Source organism: Anabrus simplex, chromosome 1, assembly GCF_040414725.1.
Source record: "Anabrus simplex isolate iqAnaSimp1 chromosome 1, ASM4041472v1, whole genome shotgun sequence".
Lineage (NCBI taxonomy): Eukaryota > Metazoa > Arthropoda > Insecta > Orthoptera > Tettigoniidae > Anabrus > Anabrus simplex.
The window spans coordinates 1,119,961,116-1,119,983,042 of record NC_090265.1 but is presented as its reverse complement, the minus strand read 5'-3'; the positions used below and the strand labels follow the sequence as shown (position 1 = coordinate 1,119,983,042).

The 21,927-nt window shown below is 37.9% G+C and overlaps 1 protein-coding gene across 1 annotated transcript in view; it reads right to left on the bottom strand.

Annotated features, from left to right (window-relative positions):
* Positions 1-21,927, bottom strand: part of eIF2Bgamma (eukaryotic translation initiation factor 2B subunit gamma) — a 110,485-nt gene that overhangs the window by 22,965 nt on the left and 65,593 nt on the right. The window contains exons 6-7 of the mRNA XM_067137355.2: positions 8,577-8,698; positions 2,941-3,134 (exon numbers count right to left, since the gene is read on the bottom strand). Of these exons, the coding sequence (XP_066993456.1) occupies positions 2,941-3,134; positions 8,577-8,698 (316 nt within the window). The remainder of the gene's footprint in view (positions 1-2,940; positions 3,135-8,576; positions 8,699-21,927) is intronic.

Genomic DNA, 21,927 nt, shown 5'->3' with positions numbered 1-21,927 from the left:
TTTATGTTACACGTGCATTCTGGCTAAGTCATAATATAAAAATAGGGTTTGCCTAGTAGCTCTCAGCACATATAGCAAGAGAATTACTAATATTGACGGCTAAGAACGATAGGGTAAAAAAAATATATAAAAATATAATTTTGCAAGAGCATTTCGGTTAAGCCGGGTTCGGTTAAGCAAAGTTCGGTTTAGCAGGGTTGTACTGTATAGGCAAAATAGATGAATTTATTCAGATTCTGACGTTTACATTGAATAACAATTTCTTTATTTTCAATAATGTAATTTACCAACAGATAGGTCTTCCCATGGGGTCACCAGCTTCAGGGATCCTTGCAGATATTTACATCGATCATTTAGAACATTCTCACATCATTGGTAAGATTAATGGCATTCGACACTGGACACGCTTTGTAGATGACACGTTTGTTATTTTAGACTCCCGTGTTACTAACAGCAACACAGTACTTGATTCTCTCAACTCCACTGACCCACATATAAAATTCACCATAGAGTCAGAAAACAATAAAGCCCTCAATTACCTGGACTTAACCATTATGTGCAACTGCAACACCACTTGATCCTTTAATATATATAGGAAACCCACCTACATCATCAATACCATCCAACAAACTTCTGTGCACCCAGACATACATAAGAAAGCAGCTTACAGAAGCATGGTACTCAGAGCATTAACTGTTCCTTTATCTTGCAAGAATTTAAAGAAAGAAATTAATACTACAATATTGCAGAACACAACAGTTTCAGTAGAACCTTCATCAGCAGAATCATCAATAGATATAAGAGCAGACCAAGATTACCCTAGAAAAAGATTCCACTCCTAAAGAAATGTTTTCCACATTCACTTTCAATAATAGTAGCATTTACCAAATTTCTAATACTGTAGTTTTAAAAAACACAACATCTAAATAGCGTTTAGAACTTCCCACACCAACTCCAAAATCATTTTTAATCCACAAATGGTCAACAACAACAATAACAACATTAATAATAGATCTTTGAACTCCGGAGTTTACAAATTAGAATGCCAATCCTGTAATTCCAGCTATGTAGATCAAACAGGCCGCAATTTTGTCATAAGATACGCCGAATATCGCAACGCTCTCAAATATAATCGTTTTTCAGCTATGAGTGAACATCATAAAGCATCCAGCCAAGAATACACATCAATAGATAAAGATCTTAAAATCTTGCATTATGAGCAAAAAGGCACCTTACTCAGTGTTCTCGAGAGTATCCACATCGTTTTAGATCAGTTTATGAACCCCTCTCACAATTTAAATGAAATCAATGAAGAAAGAACATTCTACTTGAAACATTCATTCCATATATTTGTCAGAACTTCTATAATAAAAACAAACCCCGCCTCCATCTCTCCAACTCGCTACCACTTCCCCCTCCCCACCCCCACCAAATCCCCACCAGCCCTGCACCGCCCTTCCCCCTCCGCTCCTCCCATCCTCGCAAACACAGCTGAGCCAACAATAGACTCGATCGTACGAACGAGACCGTTAACTTTGAGAAGGCCAGGCTGGTTCGAGAGGGCAACCACCTTTTAAATACCGTAAGTTTAACGTTTTCTTCACACCTATTATACACTTTTTACTTATCAGCCCAAGTTTCTCACACAACCTCATTTTTTCCATTACAGATTGGAACTTCATTAACGATTTCCACTATGGTCACTTACAGTTTACCATGCACATGTTACTTTTCTAACACAGCTTCTCAATTTTGTCGCTGCCCTCCCGACCATTTAAAATAAGGCAAAAGCATCTAGCCAACATTTGAAATAATCTTCGAGAATGAGACCGCTAGATTGATAAGAAATTGAGAATGCTGCTATTCTAAAATTTTAAATTCATTGGTGTTTTTTCCAATCACTTATCACATACATTTCACCTGGCACGTTGTCTCCTCTCAAACTTGGTTTCTCAAGCTTTTTCGCTCCCCTCCTAGCCATTCGTAGGATTGTGTTTCTACAATTTTCACTGTGTGAATTTTCAACACAGTGATTTTGTCCTGTTTTTTGGAAGTGTTATCTAACTAAAAGTTTTCAGTCTAAGAGGTTCGCAACCTCACTATTAGCACTTATTGTTTCGTTTCCGTCTGTTATCTTTTATTTTATTTCATTTTCTTAGGTTTAGCACATTTTTTGGTTCCAATTATGTTTTATATTAACCCTTTGTTCACTGAATTTGTCATAGCGAGTTATTTATTACTCCATCTAGTGATGTAAATATTCTATATTGTTATTGTTTTATTTCCATCTGTCTCTTTTGTTTTTCATTTGTCATTCATTAAGATTTTTTGGCACATTTTTAGCTTATATTATGTAGATTACTCCCCCCCCCCCCCGCCCTATTTCACTGAAGATTGCTCAAACAAGACGAAACATGTTTGAATTTTATTGTTCCATCTAGCGATGGAATTATGTTTTGTATTGAATTAGGAGGATACATTTAATTTAAGAATGTTATCTTAGAAAACATTCCGACATTCCCCAACAACTGAAGAGGAAAACCACAGAAAAACACTTCTAAGATGTTAACTGAAAATAATGCACCCTGATGTAGTCTTTTTTTTTTTTTTTTTTACAATTTGCTTTTACGTTGCACCAACACAGATAGGTCTTATGGCAATGATGGGATAAGAAAGGGCTAAAAGTGGGAAGGAAGCAGCCATGGCCTTAATTAAGGTACAGTTCCTGTTTTGCCTGGTGAAAAAAAGGGGGAAACCACAGAAAAACATCTTCAGGGCTGCTGAGAGTGTGTAGTCCCTCAAACTAGTTCTCAGTTTGTTACAGGGTCGCAAATAAAGCTTCAGTCAACTAGGTAGGAAGCTATTATGATAGCTCACTAACCGTGACAATGGACAATAAAAAGATAAATGCTTATTCACTCTATTGTACTGTATATTTACCTTTCTGTTTAAATGACAGTAAACAGGGAGTGTGTTAGCTCGCATGCCAAATTTGTCAGCTGGTGCAACATAGCCAAAGCAACGAATTGAGTCACCATGATAAGCTGGGTGCATGTCATTCCGGTGATCATTGTAGGTGGACATCTGTTGAATTTCGTTCTCAAGCTTTTCTCCACCAGCACAGTGAAGGATATCTAAAACAACAATAAAGGTAAATTTTGTTTCATTCTGAAAAGAGAGGACCATAAGAAAATTGGCAACATAAAAGGTGATTTCTCTATAAAATAACAAGAATAAAAATTTAGAATCCCTTCAATACTGGGTGGACAAAAGGCACAGATATAGATGACCAGCTGCTATGTCCATTGTTGGTGAAACTATCACTCAGCATATGCATGATTACATTTCTATCGACCTCTTGTGTTTTCACTTAGGGTTGAACGAGTCAAAATGAATACTTTTTCCCACAACCCCACTGAATCTCAAAGAAAGAAATTTGAATCTACCTTGAGAACTGCAGTTCCCACCCAGACACAGATGGGTGGGGGAATAGAATCTGTTCACAATGTCCTCTGCCAGGGTGCTTAACCGAGTAGTCTGGCACTGCTTCCACTTAATTAACTCTTGTTCTCTTGTGACGAGGACAGTATTAAGTTCACAAGACATAGAGCTTCTTTCACTTTTATGCTTTTCACAGCCTTTTCTTTTGTCAACACCTTTATTCTTTGAAGAGTACGACCTATTTCTTCTCTAATTTAGAGTCAAAATGAGGTAATTATGTTGTGCTTTCTCATAAAACAATTATCACCACTACCATCACCCTGACCACTCAATATTTCTGGTTCAAATCAAATCAAAATACTTTATCTGCAAATGAGGTCTCTACCTCAGTGGCAAATGATACACAAAAATACATTGTTCTCAACAACTAAATTTTAAATTACAAGAAAAAGAAGACATTTTTCCTAAAATACAGTATTATACAATTTACATTAACAATTTTTCTATATTATTTAAAAAATTCTACTCATAATATCTTCTGCACTTACACACATAATCAACTCATACACAGTATGTGGAAAAACATCAAAAAATACTATACAATTGCTATAAGATTTAAATGTACATTGCGCTTTTTTAACCCACTTTGGTACCTAACGTGCATAATGACCTGCTGCGTCTTGACCAGAGCCCCTTTTGCCACCGCTTTTCAGAGTTCCAGAAGGGCCTTCACAGCTACCGTAGCAGTCCCAGGGCCCTCGAAGTTCCCTCTGTACTTCACCCCTACAGGCAGTCCCATACTTCAGCTATCCAGTCTCCATAGACAAGGGGATGGAATGAATTTATTCACAAAAATTCTTTATTACAATAACCTACACAGGTCGAATGTCCTCTAGCATTTCTTTTCTCTGTTGCTGTTTATTCTTTCTTTGATTTGTTTTCTTTGTTTAATTTTGATTTTTGTTGGTGTTTTATTTTATATCTTTGAGGATTTCTATATCTTTGCCAACCAAAACCAACATCATATTCAATGCCGCTATTCCCCTCTTAAAGAATATTTATTTAAAGAAAGTTAATAAACAAAAATAAAAACACACAACTAAGACTCCACAGGACACACCCCCTCCTACCCCAGCCCCTCCTCAAGCTCTCCCCTCTGCTCTATACCCTTTCCCCTCCACTGCCAGCCCCCGTCATACAAGAGGCAGTACAAACACATAAGCGATCAACTAGAAACAACAGAAAAAGAATAAGTAAAATACACTTACAGTATATTTCACAATACAGTACATATCACAGACACTCTCTAACAGAAAAACCTTTTTCTTTCATTCTTCCATTTAGATATTCCGACATAGTTATCACAAATTTGCAACAGATCAGAAATTACGAGGTAAGGAACAAAACATGGGACATTAAACTTAAGACAACCTGACCTCAAGCAGTGCTCTAACTATATGAAGATTTCAACTCAATTTATTCGTTCCACCAAAATTCGTGCTTTAAATATACAATATGCAACTGCTTTAATACAGAAATCATAAAAGTGTGGCAATAAAACATCAAGACCAGTGATACTTCATAAACGAACTTTCAGAAAATTTTAGACTTCCTATTGACGCAAGTTTTATCACAAAATAGTATTATTTAAATATAGAAATAAGCCATCTTAAACTTAGAATAAGTAGTGTCTAACATTGCAATATGGAAATCAAAAAAGTGTGTTAAAGGAACATTAAAACCAGTGACATTTCACAATGAACTATTCGATAATTTTAGACTTTTACAATTCTCACTGACGCATGTTTTATCACAACAATGTACCATTTAACTTAGAAATAAGTTGTCCTAAACTTAGAATAGGCAGTGCTTACATTGTATGCAATTTTAACAAAGATGAAGGTTCTTCAGCAGCTGAAGATGGCCTATTATAAAGGCCGAAACCAAAAAATGTTAAGTACTTTAAGATAAATAAAAGTATTGATTAGGTGGGGAAATCCAGCCTTACCTATTGTGATAATCATAAGTGTGTCAACTCATATAAGCCCAAAGTAAAGGAGATTTCAAGAATGTACTTGAAAAAACTGCTAACTCTGTCCGCTTGCAGTGGAACAGTCCATGAGACAAACAAATTTGCCAAAATGAAAATACAGCAAAATACTCCACTTCAGGAGAGCTCTATCTGGCAACCCAAAAATCAACCAGAAGCTTCACTTACTCCTGCATTTATAATTGGAGTACACAATGCACTCGCTTTGTGTAAGAAAAAGTATACGTTGCAGGCCTCTCAAGGACTGATTATCTGGAAGTGTTGTACGTTTCTCATTGGTAGGTTTTTGCACACTTTCATTATGTCATAAGGTTCTTGGAAGAGTGTAGGTAAAGGCGTCCACCAACTGTAACCTTAGCACTAAGGACAGAGTGGTTAACTATCTCCAGCTGCCTTTACCTGCAGAAATAAACCCGGTACTCATTTTTGATGTAGGCAAAGTGAATTTCAGGGCCATGTGCCACTCCAGAAATGAAAACCTTGTTTCTTAAATGTTTTGTCTTCCTGGCAGGGAAGAGAACCCACATCCTTCCAGATGACCCTTGCAAGCCTTTACCACCTCGTATAGGCAGCACCTGTCCACACTACCAAGGCAAAATGTCTAACCACTAAAATATAAGAATATCCTATCACCAGAACATCTATCACATTTGAAACATATGTTGTTAAGAATAAAACCCCATCAGTTTTATCACTCTAATTTATTTCAGGATGACCCAATAAATGAGCACACACACACAATTCTATTCAACCATGCTGACTTTTTACAGGTTTCTATCCAAATCACACAGCAGGTAGTCCGGCTCGTTGGTTTTACCTGAGACCGCTATAATCTTTACTGACAGGCTCTCCTTACTTTGACTTTTGCTCGCAAGTCCAGTCATCCCACACACTAGCTACAGATGGACAGATACGAAACAGGGCTGCTGACACCCTCGACACATGATGACTATTCCTTGGTTCTACATCCTCCAGTCTCCTTGTCAAAACCAGGCACCGGTTGGTCAGGGCAGGATGGTCCTAGGTCAGTTGAACGCTAAATCCCCCGGAAGGCGCAGCTCTCTTCCAAACAGCGATCTTGCAGGCGCAGATCCCATGGCCTTGTGCAATGCAGACCAGTAAAACTGCGGAAATGGTGGAAAGTGATGACCCCCGTCCCTGTGCATTTCCATCCAGGCATCACAGCTCCAGTTTCCCTCAAACTCCATGGTGGTCCTTTGGCAGGGAACTTCGGGCTCAGCCTCTCTCCTGGAACAGAACTTGCAGTCTTCTAGACAAGGTCTTCAGGACAGAGAATTCACATACAGAACAGGCTTTATCTTGTGGGGACCCTCCTTGATCTTTCTCGGTCTTCCACCTTTTTCTGAGTTTCCATCTTCATCTCCATCACCTTCCGGCTTTCTTCCATCTTCTTCTGACTGCCTTTCATCTTCTTGTGGCTGTCCTCCATCTTCATGTGGTCATCTTCTGTCTTCTCCTGGCCATACGTCATCTTCTTCTGGCCGTCTTCCATCTTCTTCTGACCATCTTCCATCTTCTATATAATCATCTTCTGACTGTCTCCCATCTCCTTTATCAACCTCTTCTGGCTTTCTACTATCCGCTCCTGGCTTTCGTCTATCTAATAGTCTTCTTCTATCTCCTTAATCATTACCTTCTGGCTTTCTACTATCCTCTTCTGGCTTTATTTAATCTTTTTTATAGCCTTCTTCCAACTACATCATCCTCTGCTGGCCTTCTTCCATCTCCTTCATCATCCTATCGAAGAGCACATTTTATTAAGCCTCCATTTTCATGTGGCTTCTGGTCTTGATGAGCATGCAGTGAATTACCACAAGAGGAAAGCCTAGGAATTTATATGTGTGAGTACTCAATGTGCACCAATGTTCTAGAATGTTCCCAATGGCAGCCATAACCTGCATTGTCTGGTCCGCTGAATAATGCTGATTACAATGATGTGTCAACATGGAGTCTATTCCAACTTTCAACACCACTTTTGTTAAGAATAAAACGCTATCAGTTTTATTGCTCAAATTAATTTCAAGATGACCCAATAAATGGACACACACATACAAACAATTCTATTCAACTATGAATGATCACACTCACTAATTTCTGTCTTTTCACAAGTTTCTGTCCTCTTCACACAGCAGGTAGTCCAGCTCATTGATATTATCTCGGACAACTATAATCCTTATTGATGGGCTCACTTTACTTTCATTTTTGCTCTCAAGTCCAGTCACCCCGCACACTAGTTACTGGTGGACAAATACAAACCAGGGCTGCTGAACCCCTACAACACATGATGATTTTTCCTTGCTTCAGAGAAAATCCAGTAATTCACACAGTCAAACACAGTGAACAACCTAACACTGATCACTAAACAGCAACAGCTCAACAGTGCTAATGAGCAGGACAATGATGACCATTTACATTGTTCCAATTACACTCACAACAGCTGCACCACACACTAACTCTACAATGGTCCTCAGCCCACGGTAGTACAGACCCACAGTACTTTAAGGCAGTACTCTGCGACTATACTCTGACTTCGGCAGGGCACAGGCGACAACCACCACTACTGCCGTCAGGCTACAGTCGATCACTCCATGTCAGTACATTGACAGTAATCCAAGGTAGTACAGACACAGAACTCTATACTACAACGCGATGCTTGACACTATGACACAACAACAACTCCTCATTCAGACTCTGGTGGAACATTGAACTCCAACACTGACTCACTGTTTGTGTGTAGCCTCCTTTTTATATCCAAGTGATTAGGTGCTGGAATATTCGGGACTCAGCTAGGAACAGAATATTCGCGCTGCACCTTCCAGAAAGTGCATGGGGAAATCAGACGAAGACAACAATATTTGAGAAGGCCGGCCATGCCCTCCAGGCCAGTTGGGAGCACCCTGGTCTGGCTCACTAGTCTCTCCCAGGAAATACCAAAGGGGCTATGACTGGACTGGCACATAACAATATGAACTAAGGAACAACATTATCTTGAAACCCAGTAAGAATTTAAATGCTATCATATTTGCAAGTACAGAAAATACCCATAATGAAAATGTTTACTCACCTTTCTTAACTTCAACACCAGTTATAGATGCATTGGGATCTGACTCATGCAGCTTGATGGGTTTTAACAGTTGCTTTTTTACTATGTACGGTAAAAGCTCGCCTTTCAACGTACTGAAAGACCTGAATCACACAAGAAATTTTTAAAATTATATTTTCTTGCTTCAATATTTCGGTGAAGTATGTTATAAGTGCAATTTTTCTTAAAAACAACAGAGAAGCAAAATGGGAGAAATGCAGTGAGCTAAGTAGAAGTGATTGCAAAAGCCTTCAGGAAGAGGATGTTATAAGAATGTAGTGTGTTCAATGTCCCTAAAACTACTATAAGTCTTAGGGGAGACTCATGAAGAGGACATATGTACATAGAGCAAACAACATGCACAACATTTAACAGGAAGCAACAAACATAATGTACAATTCGAGGAACATTACACCTCAATCTTTACAGCTTTCAAAAGAAATATTAACAAACCAACTGAATGCTTGATGCAAGTGTGATAAACTGATGTAACTTGAAAACGATATTCTCTCACCCATGGGTAAATAATGCAAGTATCAAGCTCATATTATTATTATTATTATTATTATTATTTGAGATGTACATCCACTTATCAGTATCATTATTAGTTTACGATCGCATTATTTGTGAGGTTATGTCATGAAACATTTGCTGTATATAGATATGTATATTAGTTAATGCAAGAACCTGTACCATATAATTTATTGTTACCTGTATTAATTTCTGACTCAAAAGGTGAAATGTGTAACACACTGTAACATCCAGAATGGTACTGGGTAGACGAGAACTCGGTAGAATATTCTGTAGATTATATCTGGGCCTTAAGCACTCTTAGAATTTATGGGAAAAAGTATCTTTCTAGAAGCCTGGCCAGGCACGTACATAAAGAGGTGGTCTTCATAGTAGAGAGAGTTACTGTTTAGTTGGAGTTATGGTTTAACAGGAGTATACTTGTGACCACGTGTTGTGAGTGACATGTTGTTAGCAGTCAACTGTTTCAACTGTGTTTTAAGGTTGCAATCTCCATGTGGAGTGTGCACAGTGATAAGCATTTGTTAAAGATGGCAGTGTGTTGATGTGTATATTTTGTTTGTGACAGCAGTGATTAAGGTTATGTGTACGTTTATGTGAAGTTAAGGTGAAATAAATAAGTGCACCAATTGACAGATTTTGTGTACGTCTTTGTGGATACTTCATGCTAATCTTTCAAAAAATAACACAATTCACACAATACCATGAGAATATTAACAAACCAACTGACTGAAGTGTCAGATAGAGGATTGTGGCAAGTCAGAGTGCCCAGAAACATAATTATCAATCATGCAGATTAATCGAACTAAGAATGTACTTAAGTTCAATGATGATGATGATGATGATGATGATGATGATGATGATGATGATGATAATATCACATAATAAATATATATATATAGTACATTCCTCTTCTTGATCATCATACTATATTCTGAACTGCGTGGTCACATTATAAATCCAGACATACGAGTACACAATAAACTAAACATCGCAGGCAGATATATCAATGTAGGTACAATCAATAATAAATCACTATCTTCTTATTAGTCCTATCTATTTTCTGATTAGTTCTATTCACATGAGTCTATACTTTGCATATTCAACCATGCTGATACACACTTATGAATAGCACATGGTTAAGCTTAATGTATGTCTGAATTAAGTGTATCACCCTCGAAGTTCACAGTTCACAAATATTGTACACAGGTAAAGAATCATTTTTTCTGTTACAATGCATTTCTTACAATCTATCTACATGCTTTGCACATATTCACACCCTTCATGTCGTCCTTACATTTATTATGCAGTGGCATTTTCTGCATTTGTGGTCAGTTTGAGGTTCATTGTTGTTATCACTACCATCTGCAATTCAGGTCCCTTTATTTCTATTACGTGTCATTGCCTCGGTAAGTTCCTTTGTGAACTGTAACAGAAACTGTAAGTGCAAGATCTTGATATTTGTACAGCACGCAAGCATTTATTCCTATTAAGTCAAGAATGTTACTGAATGTGTGAAACGGCCACCTATGCACCTCTGGTTTGACAATATACTTTCTGGACATTTGGTTCACAATGTCAACTCCATACTTTGTTCTGCTGTAACATGTTGGTGTGTCAGGCTTCTCCTTTATAGCAGTCCCAACCTGGACATCTTGGTGAAGAGAACTGAGAATGAGTACACTATTACTGAAATTACCTTGATAAACAGTTATCTCTTTCTTCTTTTGCACCCAGGTGTCAGACAGCATGGAACGAGAACCTCCCTCCTTACACTATTCATTGTACCAATAAGACTGGTACCTTGAGATTTTAGCTTTTCAGCTAGCTACAACGATGTGAAAAAACTGTCGCACATGACATTCCCTCTATGACTAATGATAGTACCATCGACTTCTCCACAACTTCCTAACTAAGGATATGCACTCAGGCGCTCTTCAATCTCCTATTCGTATGAAGAATCTGATGGAGAGATTTGAGTGCAATTGTTGACATTTACTCTGCTGTTCCCCCTGTTCTCTTGCTCCCAAAGTCATCTTCGCTTAGTTCCTGGAGAGTAGCTATGATATCTTCCTGTTACAAATTCCTTCTGTGCTCCATATTTGAGGAATTATTCAGAAAATAAATACAAGCAGCTACACAATAGTTACTGCCAACGGTGCATTTACATACTCCACTCCTAACTCTCACTGGTGCAGCAGGAACCCCAGCTAACATGTGTTATTGAATGGGGGAAGACACAAATCATGAATACCATGCATAGGGAACAAAAGGGAAATTATGCAAATAGTAAGCATGTTTTTGTAAAATCCAATAGGGGTCAGAAATGACCCTTCAGTCCTTCGAAGTTAATTGAATTATGGGGGCCAAGCTGTTAGAGCTGGGACACAGCTGGTACATTCAAATTTTGATGGTAAATAAAGCCTAAATGGTGAAAAAGTCACATAGTCCGAATAAAATTTAGGATAAATTGCAGCAACAGCAGAGTGTTGAATTTATAAAAGGGTCAAAACCCTGCTATCTTTCTAGTGTTAACTCCCAAGCTAAACCCAAGAACAAATGGTTGATTGGAACACTACAGCCTGAAACTAGACAAAAGGAAAACTGAATATATTATGTATATTACATAAGCTCCATACAAAACTGTAACAGTTTAAGCCTATGGTGGTCTGTTGCAGGTAATGAAGTTCATAAATCTTGGGTCTACAATTTCTGACAATGGTCACCTTATCAACAAGGTCAACACAGGAATGTATGCAGAATGAATGAATTAATGATGAAAAAGCATCTTAAATCAAAGATGTATCATTCCAATGTTCTATCATTTCTGTGATACAGAATGTTGACCAATTACAAATGATGCTCAAGTGGTCAGCCATCATCTTCCGAGCTGCTCTTCAAGAAGCAGAAGATGGAGTAAAAGTTAACAGCAGATTAATCAACAACTTGAGGTACGCAAATAACATTGTCATCTTGGCTGACAGCACTTGAGGTCTTCAGCGTCTTGTAGACAGAATCATAGCAGAAGGGGATAAACTTGGACTCAGAATTAACACCATTACTAAAACTTGTAAACCGGGCGAGTTGGCCATGCGCGTAGAGGCGCGCGGCTGTGAGCTTGCATCCGGGAGATAGTAGGTTCGAATCCCACTATCGGCAGCCCTGAAGATGGTTTTCCGTGGTTTCCCATTTTCACACCAGGCAAATGCTGGGGTTGTACCTTAATTAAGGCCACAGCCGCTTCCTTCCAACTCCTAGGCCTTTCCTATCCCATCGTCGCCATAAGACCTATCTGTGTCGGTGCGACGTAAAGCCCCTAGCAAAAAAAAATAAAAACTCGTAACACACACATTCTTATGAACAGTTATGGAGAACAAGTTGAACTAGCATGGAAATTTAAGTACCTTGGCAGCTGGATTACAGAGGACTTGGACTCAGATTTAGAGATCCATGTACAAATAGAAATGGCTCATGTTAGCTTTCTGAAAACGAATCTGCTGTGTGACAGAAGTCTCAGCTTGGAGACATATCACAACTTCATCGGAGGAGCCGATGACCTTCGATGTCAGGCCCCTTAAAACAACAAGCATCATCATCATCATCATCAACATCAGATGCTATTTACATTCAGTGCTTCTGTATGGCGCTGAAGCATGAGCTTATAAATGTAACACCATTAAGAGAATAAATGCCTTCAAGATATGGGTTTTCCTGAGGATTTTAAGGATCTCGTGGACTGACTACATCTCCAATGCTGTTGTACTCAGGCACATGAGGAGGGAGCAACTGTTGATGTGTACAATCAAGAAAAGAAAGACAGCCTACCTTGGGCATATTATAAGGAATGATAAGTACAACCTATGAAAATTGATCATACAGGGTACAAATGATGGATGGAGAAGTCGTGGTTGAAGGAAACACTCTTGGCTGAGGAACTTACGGGACTGGACAGGACTAGATTCGAATAGACTGATGAGGACAGCTGAACATCATGCAAACTTCACGGTGATTGTGGCCACCAACCTCTGGTAACAGAAAAGGCACTACGGAAGAAGAAGAAGGAATAAAAAATTATTTCCACAAAGGAATATGCATCTGAAGGATTCAAACACACTTAATTCACCTCTTTCTAAAGTTTAGTGGTAATATCAAGTTGCTCTCCTACACTGAGTGAAATTAAAATACAACTGAATATACATGTCTGAATCTGGATAATAATTTGAAACATTTTTTAAAAACAAATTGGAGCAATCATCCAGACTTTGAAAATAGCTCCTAATAGCTGGCTAATTTTTAAGCATTCTTTTAACAGCTGGTGTTAAACTTAGCCCTCTTGTTGGCAAATGATGCACTATTTCTGACCGCTCTAAATCAACAAAAGATTTTAATTCTTCCTTTCTCTTTGCAGACACTGAAAAATGATTGAAAATGTTTAGAATAACAATTTCAACATCCAATATCTCCATAGCATATTTCATGGTTTTATTGAACCAAATTATTGGAAAACAGCTTTTATAATGTTTTCATTTTGTAACTTAAGAAACTGAAAAACAGAATGGTGTCTATCAAAATTCACATTGGCATTATCAGCAGAAAATGAAGAAATGTGACTGGGATTCAAATGGAATTTCTCAAAATTATCGAACAACATAGATGGTATAGAGTTGGCACTTTCATCTGCCCTTTTAACAAACTTCAAAAGTTTATTTTCAACGTCTTTGCTGGGGTCAGAATACCTAACAGATATTGGGAACATTTTCCTGTTCCTTCACTTTATTAGAAAATCAGTTGCTAACAAAAAAAAAGAAAAAAAGAGACTACACTTTTCTCGGTTATAAAGAATATCAAAAAAGTAGTTTCCATTTTTTGTGGCAAGAACGTTCTTTATTAATAGCTCTGACTTGGTTTTAGCACATGACTCTTTTGTTGCTATCTCACAATCTGGGAAAAAGGAAAAGGATGCTGTTAGCTTGTTGCCACAATATAAGCTGTTGTAATTTCGGTTATATTTAGCACAGTGATAAACAAGTCCTAATTCACAAGCTGTTCCATGTCAAATTCTGGTCTTTTTACATTTACAAAATACAGTAGCTGGATAATGAACATTTTTCCTTGTCCTGATGACCTTTTTATCGGATATGTTCTTTTGCATCGAACTGTCCGCTGTGGCTGATCATGAATTCTTTGTTAGGAGCTAACCAATCAAACTTCTTTTCCCACATTTTCAAATACACTTGACTACACTGTAACATCACTTTTTTCTTATGAGGAGTTTTAGTTTGGTCACTCATTTTGCACTGCCTACTGCACAATTACAGCACTGTCTAACCTACACATATTAAAGAATGCTACAAACAGAACAATCATATTCAATTCAAATGACAACACAGCGACACGACTGGAAGTATTAAAATACAGTAAGTTTAAACCAACCAGAATCAATTATGAACAAAATTTGTGTTCATGCATGCAAAAAAAAAAAAAAAAAAAAGTAAGAAATCATCTTACAGTTAAAAGTGTAGCAATTAAAAATGTAGTACCCTACATCATGGTCAACTTTGTTCCAAACACTTTTGATCATTTTAATTTTTGCTGCAGACACAGGGGAGACTGAAGAAATATACTTAACTTCCCTACAAATGGTCAGTACGAAACTACAGTATCATATTTTAAGCAAAACCTAGGCTAGTTAAGAAAAAAAAACTTTGCATAAGCTCTCTCCCATCTTCATTTTTCAGAAAGTAATAGATCAACATATATCTGCGAGAATCTTCCCCACTTCATCTCTGTTTAACACACTGATGAGTAGTGTGGCTTAAAATGAAGACTTCTTTCTAGATTTTGCCATGATTGCAGAACTCAATTATTTCCTCCCTTTGAATATGAGTAATGTTCTCACTATACTTTCAACGGCTAGTTCCACGGGGTGATTTCAGAACATGCTTTTCTCAAATACTCTACTGCATTTTAGCCTTTCTCTCACAAACACTAATGCCAAATACCTTTCGCTGCCATGATTTTTCTGATTTTGTCAGCCTTCCACCCATATGGGTCAAGTTAGGCAATCTGGTCTCATCCGCCTATGGAAGAGAAAACAATTATAATGTGTTTTGGAGACGATATGTTTGATTGTCAAGCACCGATTAAAATTTGTATCAAAACGCACTAAGATGAGCGATATTTTTGGTTGGCTTTAAAGCCCCATTTCATTATACTGTAATTCTGTCTACTGGACTCTTGGTAGAACATGCGATTGACGTTGAGCGCTAAACGTCAGTGGGTTCCTCCGCTGCCCGGACTCTGGCGCTATCTAGCCTTGGGTGCTCTACTCCTTGTGCTGTCACTTGTCGAGTTCGTTTGTTGTCAATTGTCTGTTGTGAATGGAGAGTCACTTGTTCTGTTCGGATCTTCAGAGAAGAAGCATCAAAGAAGTTCAGGACGATTTGGAAGAATTGGGTATAACTCGGCAACAAATCAAAGACAGAAAAGAGAAGAGGATTTTGAAGAACAAAAGCATAAGTCTCAAACTAAAAGCAGTTGAACGGAAACAATATACTATATCGGACACACAAAGGGCTTCCAGGTCGGAGAGGATGAAAAAGTTCTGGGAGAAGAAGAAGAAGAAATTAACTCAAATGTATTGATTTCAGTGCTCCAATGTGGGCGTAAAATATGTAAATAATAAATAATAATAAATAAAAAGGAGGTTAGATGTGGATGATGTACGACCCGGGTTGATTAAATCACCATCCGGTGATACGCTAACTTTATTTATGAATTCTTCTTCTCAATTTTAACGGATTTTTTTTTTTTTTTTTTTGCTAGGGGCTTTACGTTGCACAGACACAGAAAGGTCTTATGGCGACGATGGGATAGGAAAGGCCTAGGAGTTGGAAGGAAGCAACCATGGCCTTAATTAAGGTACAGCCCCAGCATTTGCCTGGTGTGAAAATGGGAAACCATGGAAAACCATTTTCAGGGCTGCCGATAGTGGGATTCGAACCTATTATCTCCCGGGTGCAAGCTCACAGCCGCGCGCCCCTATACGCACGGCCAACTCGCCCGGTTTTAATGGATATAATCTGTAAGTAACATACTCAGTCTTTCTTGGTCCTCGGGCTAAATTCAAGTGATATCTATGTACTGGTAATTTGGACTATGCTTGGTTTCTTTGGATTATGTACCTCAAAATTATGTTTTGTGAAAATTATTTGACTTCCGTTATTAAGAAGTTGTGTCAGGGAGAAATGTGCAATGTGTTCAGAACAATGTAAATTTTGTGGATTTATTAGGAATAATTTTTTGGGGTTCTCCTAAGAATTAATAGATGAGTAATCAGTGATTCTGATATATTTTCTAAAAGAGTTAAATAATATATATTGTATGAAATTGTAATAGCACGTATTATTCGTTAATTGTGTTCCCTAGGAATGTCTATCTTGTTATTTTAATTCAATGGTGGTTTAGCTTGTTAATTCTCATTTAAAAATCATATTTAACTACTTAAATTCTATCAAAGACAAATGTAAACCAATGAGTTGAAAATCGTTTCTTGTGGCTAACTCACCTAATTCTATAGCAGCCATGTTCCTTTTCTTGAGCGCGTGATCTGGTCGCTATGGCTACGTTTTGTAAACAGTTAAGAGGAGAGTGTGTCCTCTGTTGTCAATTGGACATTTGACGTTCGACCATTGAGTCATCGTTGGACTGTTACATGGTCATGGATTTTCGTTTTGATTTGTGTTGTCTGAATCTGTATGCGATTGTTTTAATTGGATTGATTTTTTTAAAATGTATTTACTTCTGGAGTACTAACTTACTTGTTTGTTCCCTTTAAGTTTCCTTTAATTCTGATTTTGCATTATATATGCTTGTTCGTCGTGGGGCTTATTCTTGCATTACTTCTCAAATACATTGGAGGAAGTCATATAGTAATGATTTTATGCTCAATTTCTAACCTAAAGTTTTTCAAAGGTCCTTGAATTGTAAAGATTATTCTAACTTCATTGGATTTTGATTGATTAAATGGTTACGTACCAAATTATGTAAAAAAGATGTATTTTAATTTCCATTTGATTGATGATTACCTTGGGGGCACTGGTGTGTGAAAGCAGATTAATTTTTTTGGTTTTACCTTAATGAAACTTTAAATCTTTGATCGATCATTTCAATTTATCATTTTATTATTTTAATCATTTTAATTAAAGTTTCTTATTTTTCCTGAAATTGGTGTTTTTTATTTCAGTCAGTTAGTTACTCTTAATGTTTTTATTTATTTAATCTGCCTGACCTCTTCGGGCCCAGTTGGTATTTCTTTCTTTCTCACGACAGTCCTTGGGACTGATTTTGGTAAGTGCATTTCCATTCTCTTATTTAATTGTGACTTTGATTTTGTGTTTGTCCCCTGTCATGCAACACCTATCGCTGGCGAATACCTTGAAGATACGCGAAACAATCAGTGGTGGGTGATGGAAAGTGGAGTCATACATGGTCAGTGGATCAGCTAAAGGAGATGGGCAGCAACACCGAGAGGACGATGATTGAGGAAGAATGCGAATGTAGGGACAGCTGAGCTCAGCAAGTATAGCAGCTGGACGTACAACGATGAGGAAGTGAATCAAACTGCTGACTTGGAGGACACCAGCAGGGAGAACAGCCATGTCGACCTTCAGCGGGAGGAGAGAACAGAGACTGGAATTACGGACTTATCACCCAAACGTAGATGGCAGTCAGAGGGAAATGCAGGGGGAGGAGGGGGGGGAAATTACTACAGATGAAAATAGGGAGTGTTAATATTGAAGGTTTTATTAATAAATTAGGGAATGAATCTTTTAGAGAGTTGATGGGAAGCTTACAGGTACTTGTACTTGCATGCTTGCATGTGCAGAAAGATGGACTGCTCCGGGAAGTAAAATAGAAGAATTTCCAGTCTATTCCAAGGAAAAACAAAAGAGAGCTCGAAGAGGTAGATATCCTGGTGGATAATGGCTATGGTGAGGGAGGAGGTAAACGATAGTGTAGAACATATTGAATCAGAAATAGAGGAAAGTATTTGGTTAAAAATAAACATTTTTGAAGAGAGTGAGCGAGATATGTGCATTGGCTTCATTTAAAACCCTCCTGACGCATCTCCATTTGCAAAAAAAGAAAAAAAAAAAGACATTTTTTTATGAGTTAGAACTGCAAATTAATAGGATACAAAATCTTGTTGAAGACATAGGCCCTGTACTGATGGGAGACTAACGCCAGGGTTGCTGATCAGAGGCTATTGTATGAGAAAGATGCAGAGGAAATGTATATTCAAAAGATTACTATCAGAATAGAATAAAGAGGGAGTAATGCTTTAACAATTGCATGAGGAATTTTAATGAAAGGTCAATTGCAAAATACAGGTGGCAAGAGGAGCTAGAGAAAGAGTTAATGAATTACTAAGGAGAAACAAGTAAAATAGCAAATATTGGAATAGACACTATGATTGAGAATAATAATTAAACAGGTAGGGAAGTAAAATTATTAGAACACTATTAAGGTGGCACGAGAGAAGATGCAGGTAAAGGAGGTGAAAAATACGCAAGGGGTGGTACAACGATGACTGTAGTCAAGATAAGCGATTTAATAAAAATCGTGAAAAATTATTAGGAGTTCTGTGGTATTGATGAACTATATATTTTAAATGGGTAGTGGTGTGGGAATGAAATGGGAAATCTGAGATATATAACAGAGAAAGGGGGCAGTTTGATTGGTATGGTAGTATAAGGTCCAGGACTGGGAAGAGTCACACCATTTACAAATTATTATCAAACTAGAATGTAGAGAGAGCAATGCTGAAACAAACTGCACAAGCAATTTTAAAGAAAGGTCAATTGCTATTGTTTTATGTTGCACCAACACAGATAGGTCTTATGATGATGATGATGGCGTAGGAAAGGCCTAGGAATGGGAAGGAAGTGGCCGTGGCCTTAATTAAGGTACAGCCACAGCACTTGCCTGGTATGAAAATGGGGAACCACGGAAAACCATCTTCAGGGCTGCCGACAGTGGAGTTCGAATCCACTATCTCCCGGATGCAAGCTCACAGCTGCACGCTCCTAACCGCACGGCCAACTCGCCCGGTAAGGTCAATTGCAAAATACAGGTAGAAAGAGAAGCTAGGGAGAAAGTTTATGAATGATTATAAAGGAGAAACATATAAAATAGTGAAAATTGGAATAGACACTATGATTGAGAGTAATCGAACAGGTAGGGCAGTAAAATTACTAGAACACACTATTTAGGTGGCAGGAAAGAAGATGCGGGTAAAAGAGGTGAAGAAAAAAATAGGCAAGGGGTGGTACAATGACTGTAGAAATAAAAAGTTTGAAGTAATGAAAACACTAAAGGCGTACAAAAAACAGGGACGACAATCAGATAATGGAATTCTACACTAAGAGGAAAGAATATAGAGAATTGTCATATATAGCAAAATTTGAATGGCAGAGGCAAAGGGTTGCTGAATAGAAATTCTAAACATAATGAAGGTAGGAAAGTGTGAAGTTCAATTATGCAGATATATGGCAAGCAGGAAGCTGCTTGGTAAACTGAAATAAGTCATGCTGACTGGGTGGAGTACTATAAGAAATTATTGGGAGGTGAAGACAGATGGAGACCGAAAACAGAAGGGAGTGGACTATCAGGATTGGAATGTACCATGCCTTCATTAGATAAGGAAATATCAGCAGCAGAAGTAAGAGAGGTCTTGGAGAAAGCTAAGAAAGGGGCAGCAGGAGCTATTTCAGGGGTATCAAACAAGGAAGCAAGTGGTGAAGAACAGACATATCCTAGAAAGCATTGTTAAATTATTTAATAAAATACAGTAAAAGGGGAAAATTTCCAAAATCTTGACATAGGGGGAGTGATTTGCTCAATTTATAAGTAGACAAATGAAACCCAAGCATAATGTTGCTAGATACTTGAAGTCAAATATACACAGGGATGCTGGCAAAAACAATTATGAAAAGGGCAGAGGGGAGCTAGATCTTGGAGGGACTCCAGTCGAGCTTCAGAGAAGGGATGAGGACATATGACAATATATTTGTGGTGAGAACAATGTATGTATGTTGTATGTTCAGTCTTCAGCCCTAAGGCTGGTTGGATCCTCAACAGCTCCGCCATCAGCTGCCATAGATGGCCTAGGCATTACTGAAAAGGTGTACTAGGGAAATGAGGACCAAGGTAGTTTCCAGTTGCTTTCCTCACCGAGCCAGAAGTTGCAATTACATGTCAGTCTGCCAAGCCCACTGAAATGCATGCACCAACTGACCCTATGAGCATCAATAATGGATAAATATGGTTTTCTTTTTTAAGGAGGAAAATTGTACATCACTACTCTTGATTTGGAAAAATCATTTGATTCTGTGAGCAGAGGTGCTGTTGTGGCAAAGATGGGAGGAATAGGGATATCACACAAAATGATCAGAGCAGTTGAAATCATACACTCAGAAGTTAAGTGCATACTTCAATCAAAAGGCTTTGCGTCGGTAGTTTACCCAAGTTTTGACAATCAGGGCATTCCAGGTCTCGTTTTTGCAGATGACATCCTCCTACTTACACTGACTCCTGCCAGTATGCAGGGTAGAATAAATGAAGTGGTAAATTATTGCAAAGATTGGAATTTAAAAATTATACACAGGAAACAAAAAGGCTATAAAGTATCAAAGAGTGAAAATTGGTGGATGGGTGAGGCAAAATTAGAAGCTGTTAAGGAACTAGAGTACCTGGGTATGATAATAAGTGGAAATGGAAAATGATCATAACAAATAAAAAGAGCAAAATTAAATGGTAGAGTGCATTGTCAGCTATTAAGATGTGGGACGAAAAATTCTAAACACTGATTACAGGGTGTATAAAAATGTATCAAATAAATGATGAACTGAGCAGAGATCTGGGGAGCTGAATAAAACGTTTCTACACTTGAGGTAATCACAAGTAAATTTTCTAAATTAATAATGGGATTAGAGCCTCCGTGGCTCAGGCGGCAGCCTCTCACCGCTGGGTTCCGTGGTTCAAATCCTGGTCACTCTACGAGAGATTTGTGCTGGACAAAAAGGAGGCAGGACAGGTTTTTCTCTGGGTACTTCGGTTTTCCCTGTCATCTTTCATTCCAGCAACTATCCATTATCATTTCATTTCATCTGTCAGTCATTAATCATTGCCCCAGAGGAGTGCAACAGGCTTCGGCAGCCGGCACAATTCCTATATCGCCGCAAGATGGGGGCTTCATTCATTCCATCCCTGACCCGGTCAATGACTGGAAAACAGGTTGTAGGTTTTCATTCAATAATGGGATTACCCAGTTGTACAGCCAATTGTGGAATAATAATAATAATAAGCAATGATATAAGTCTACAGGGAGATACTGTTAAAAAGATAATTAAGTATTGGTTAAGACTGAAGTTGGGATCAGGTGGTAAAGTATTACCGATAGCCTGCCAACACCAAATGAAATATCAGAACCAAGGATACTGGGTAGATAGGGTAAGGAATATTTTGGAAATGGTAACAATGGGATACTACTGGGAAAGGGATTGTCTAGAGAAGCAAAGAATTTGTAAAAAAAAAAAAAAAAGTCTTCTGAGTTAAGGATATTGAAAAGCAACAAATTTCTTCACAGTGTAAAAATAAGAGATCACTAGAGGAATTTTGTAACATAAATGGGAGAATGAGGACAAATGTAGATAATATAACAAAAAAGGAAATCAAGGGAATAATATGGTGGTTAATGGGAGTATACAAAAATAAAGCATACAGACAGAATAGGGATGAT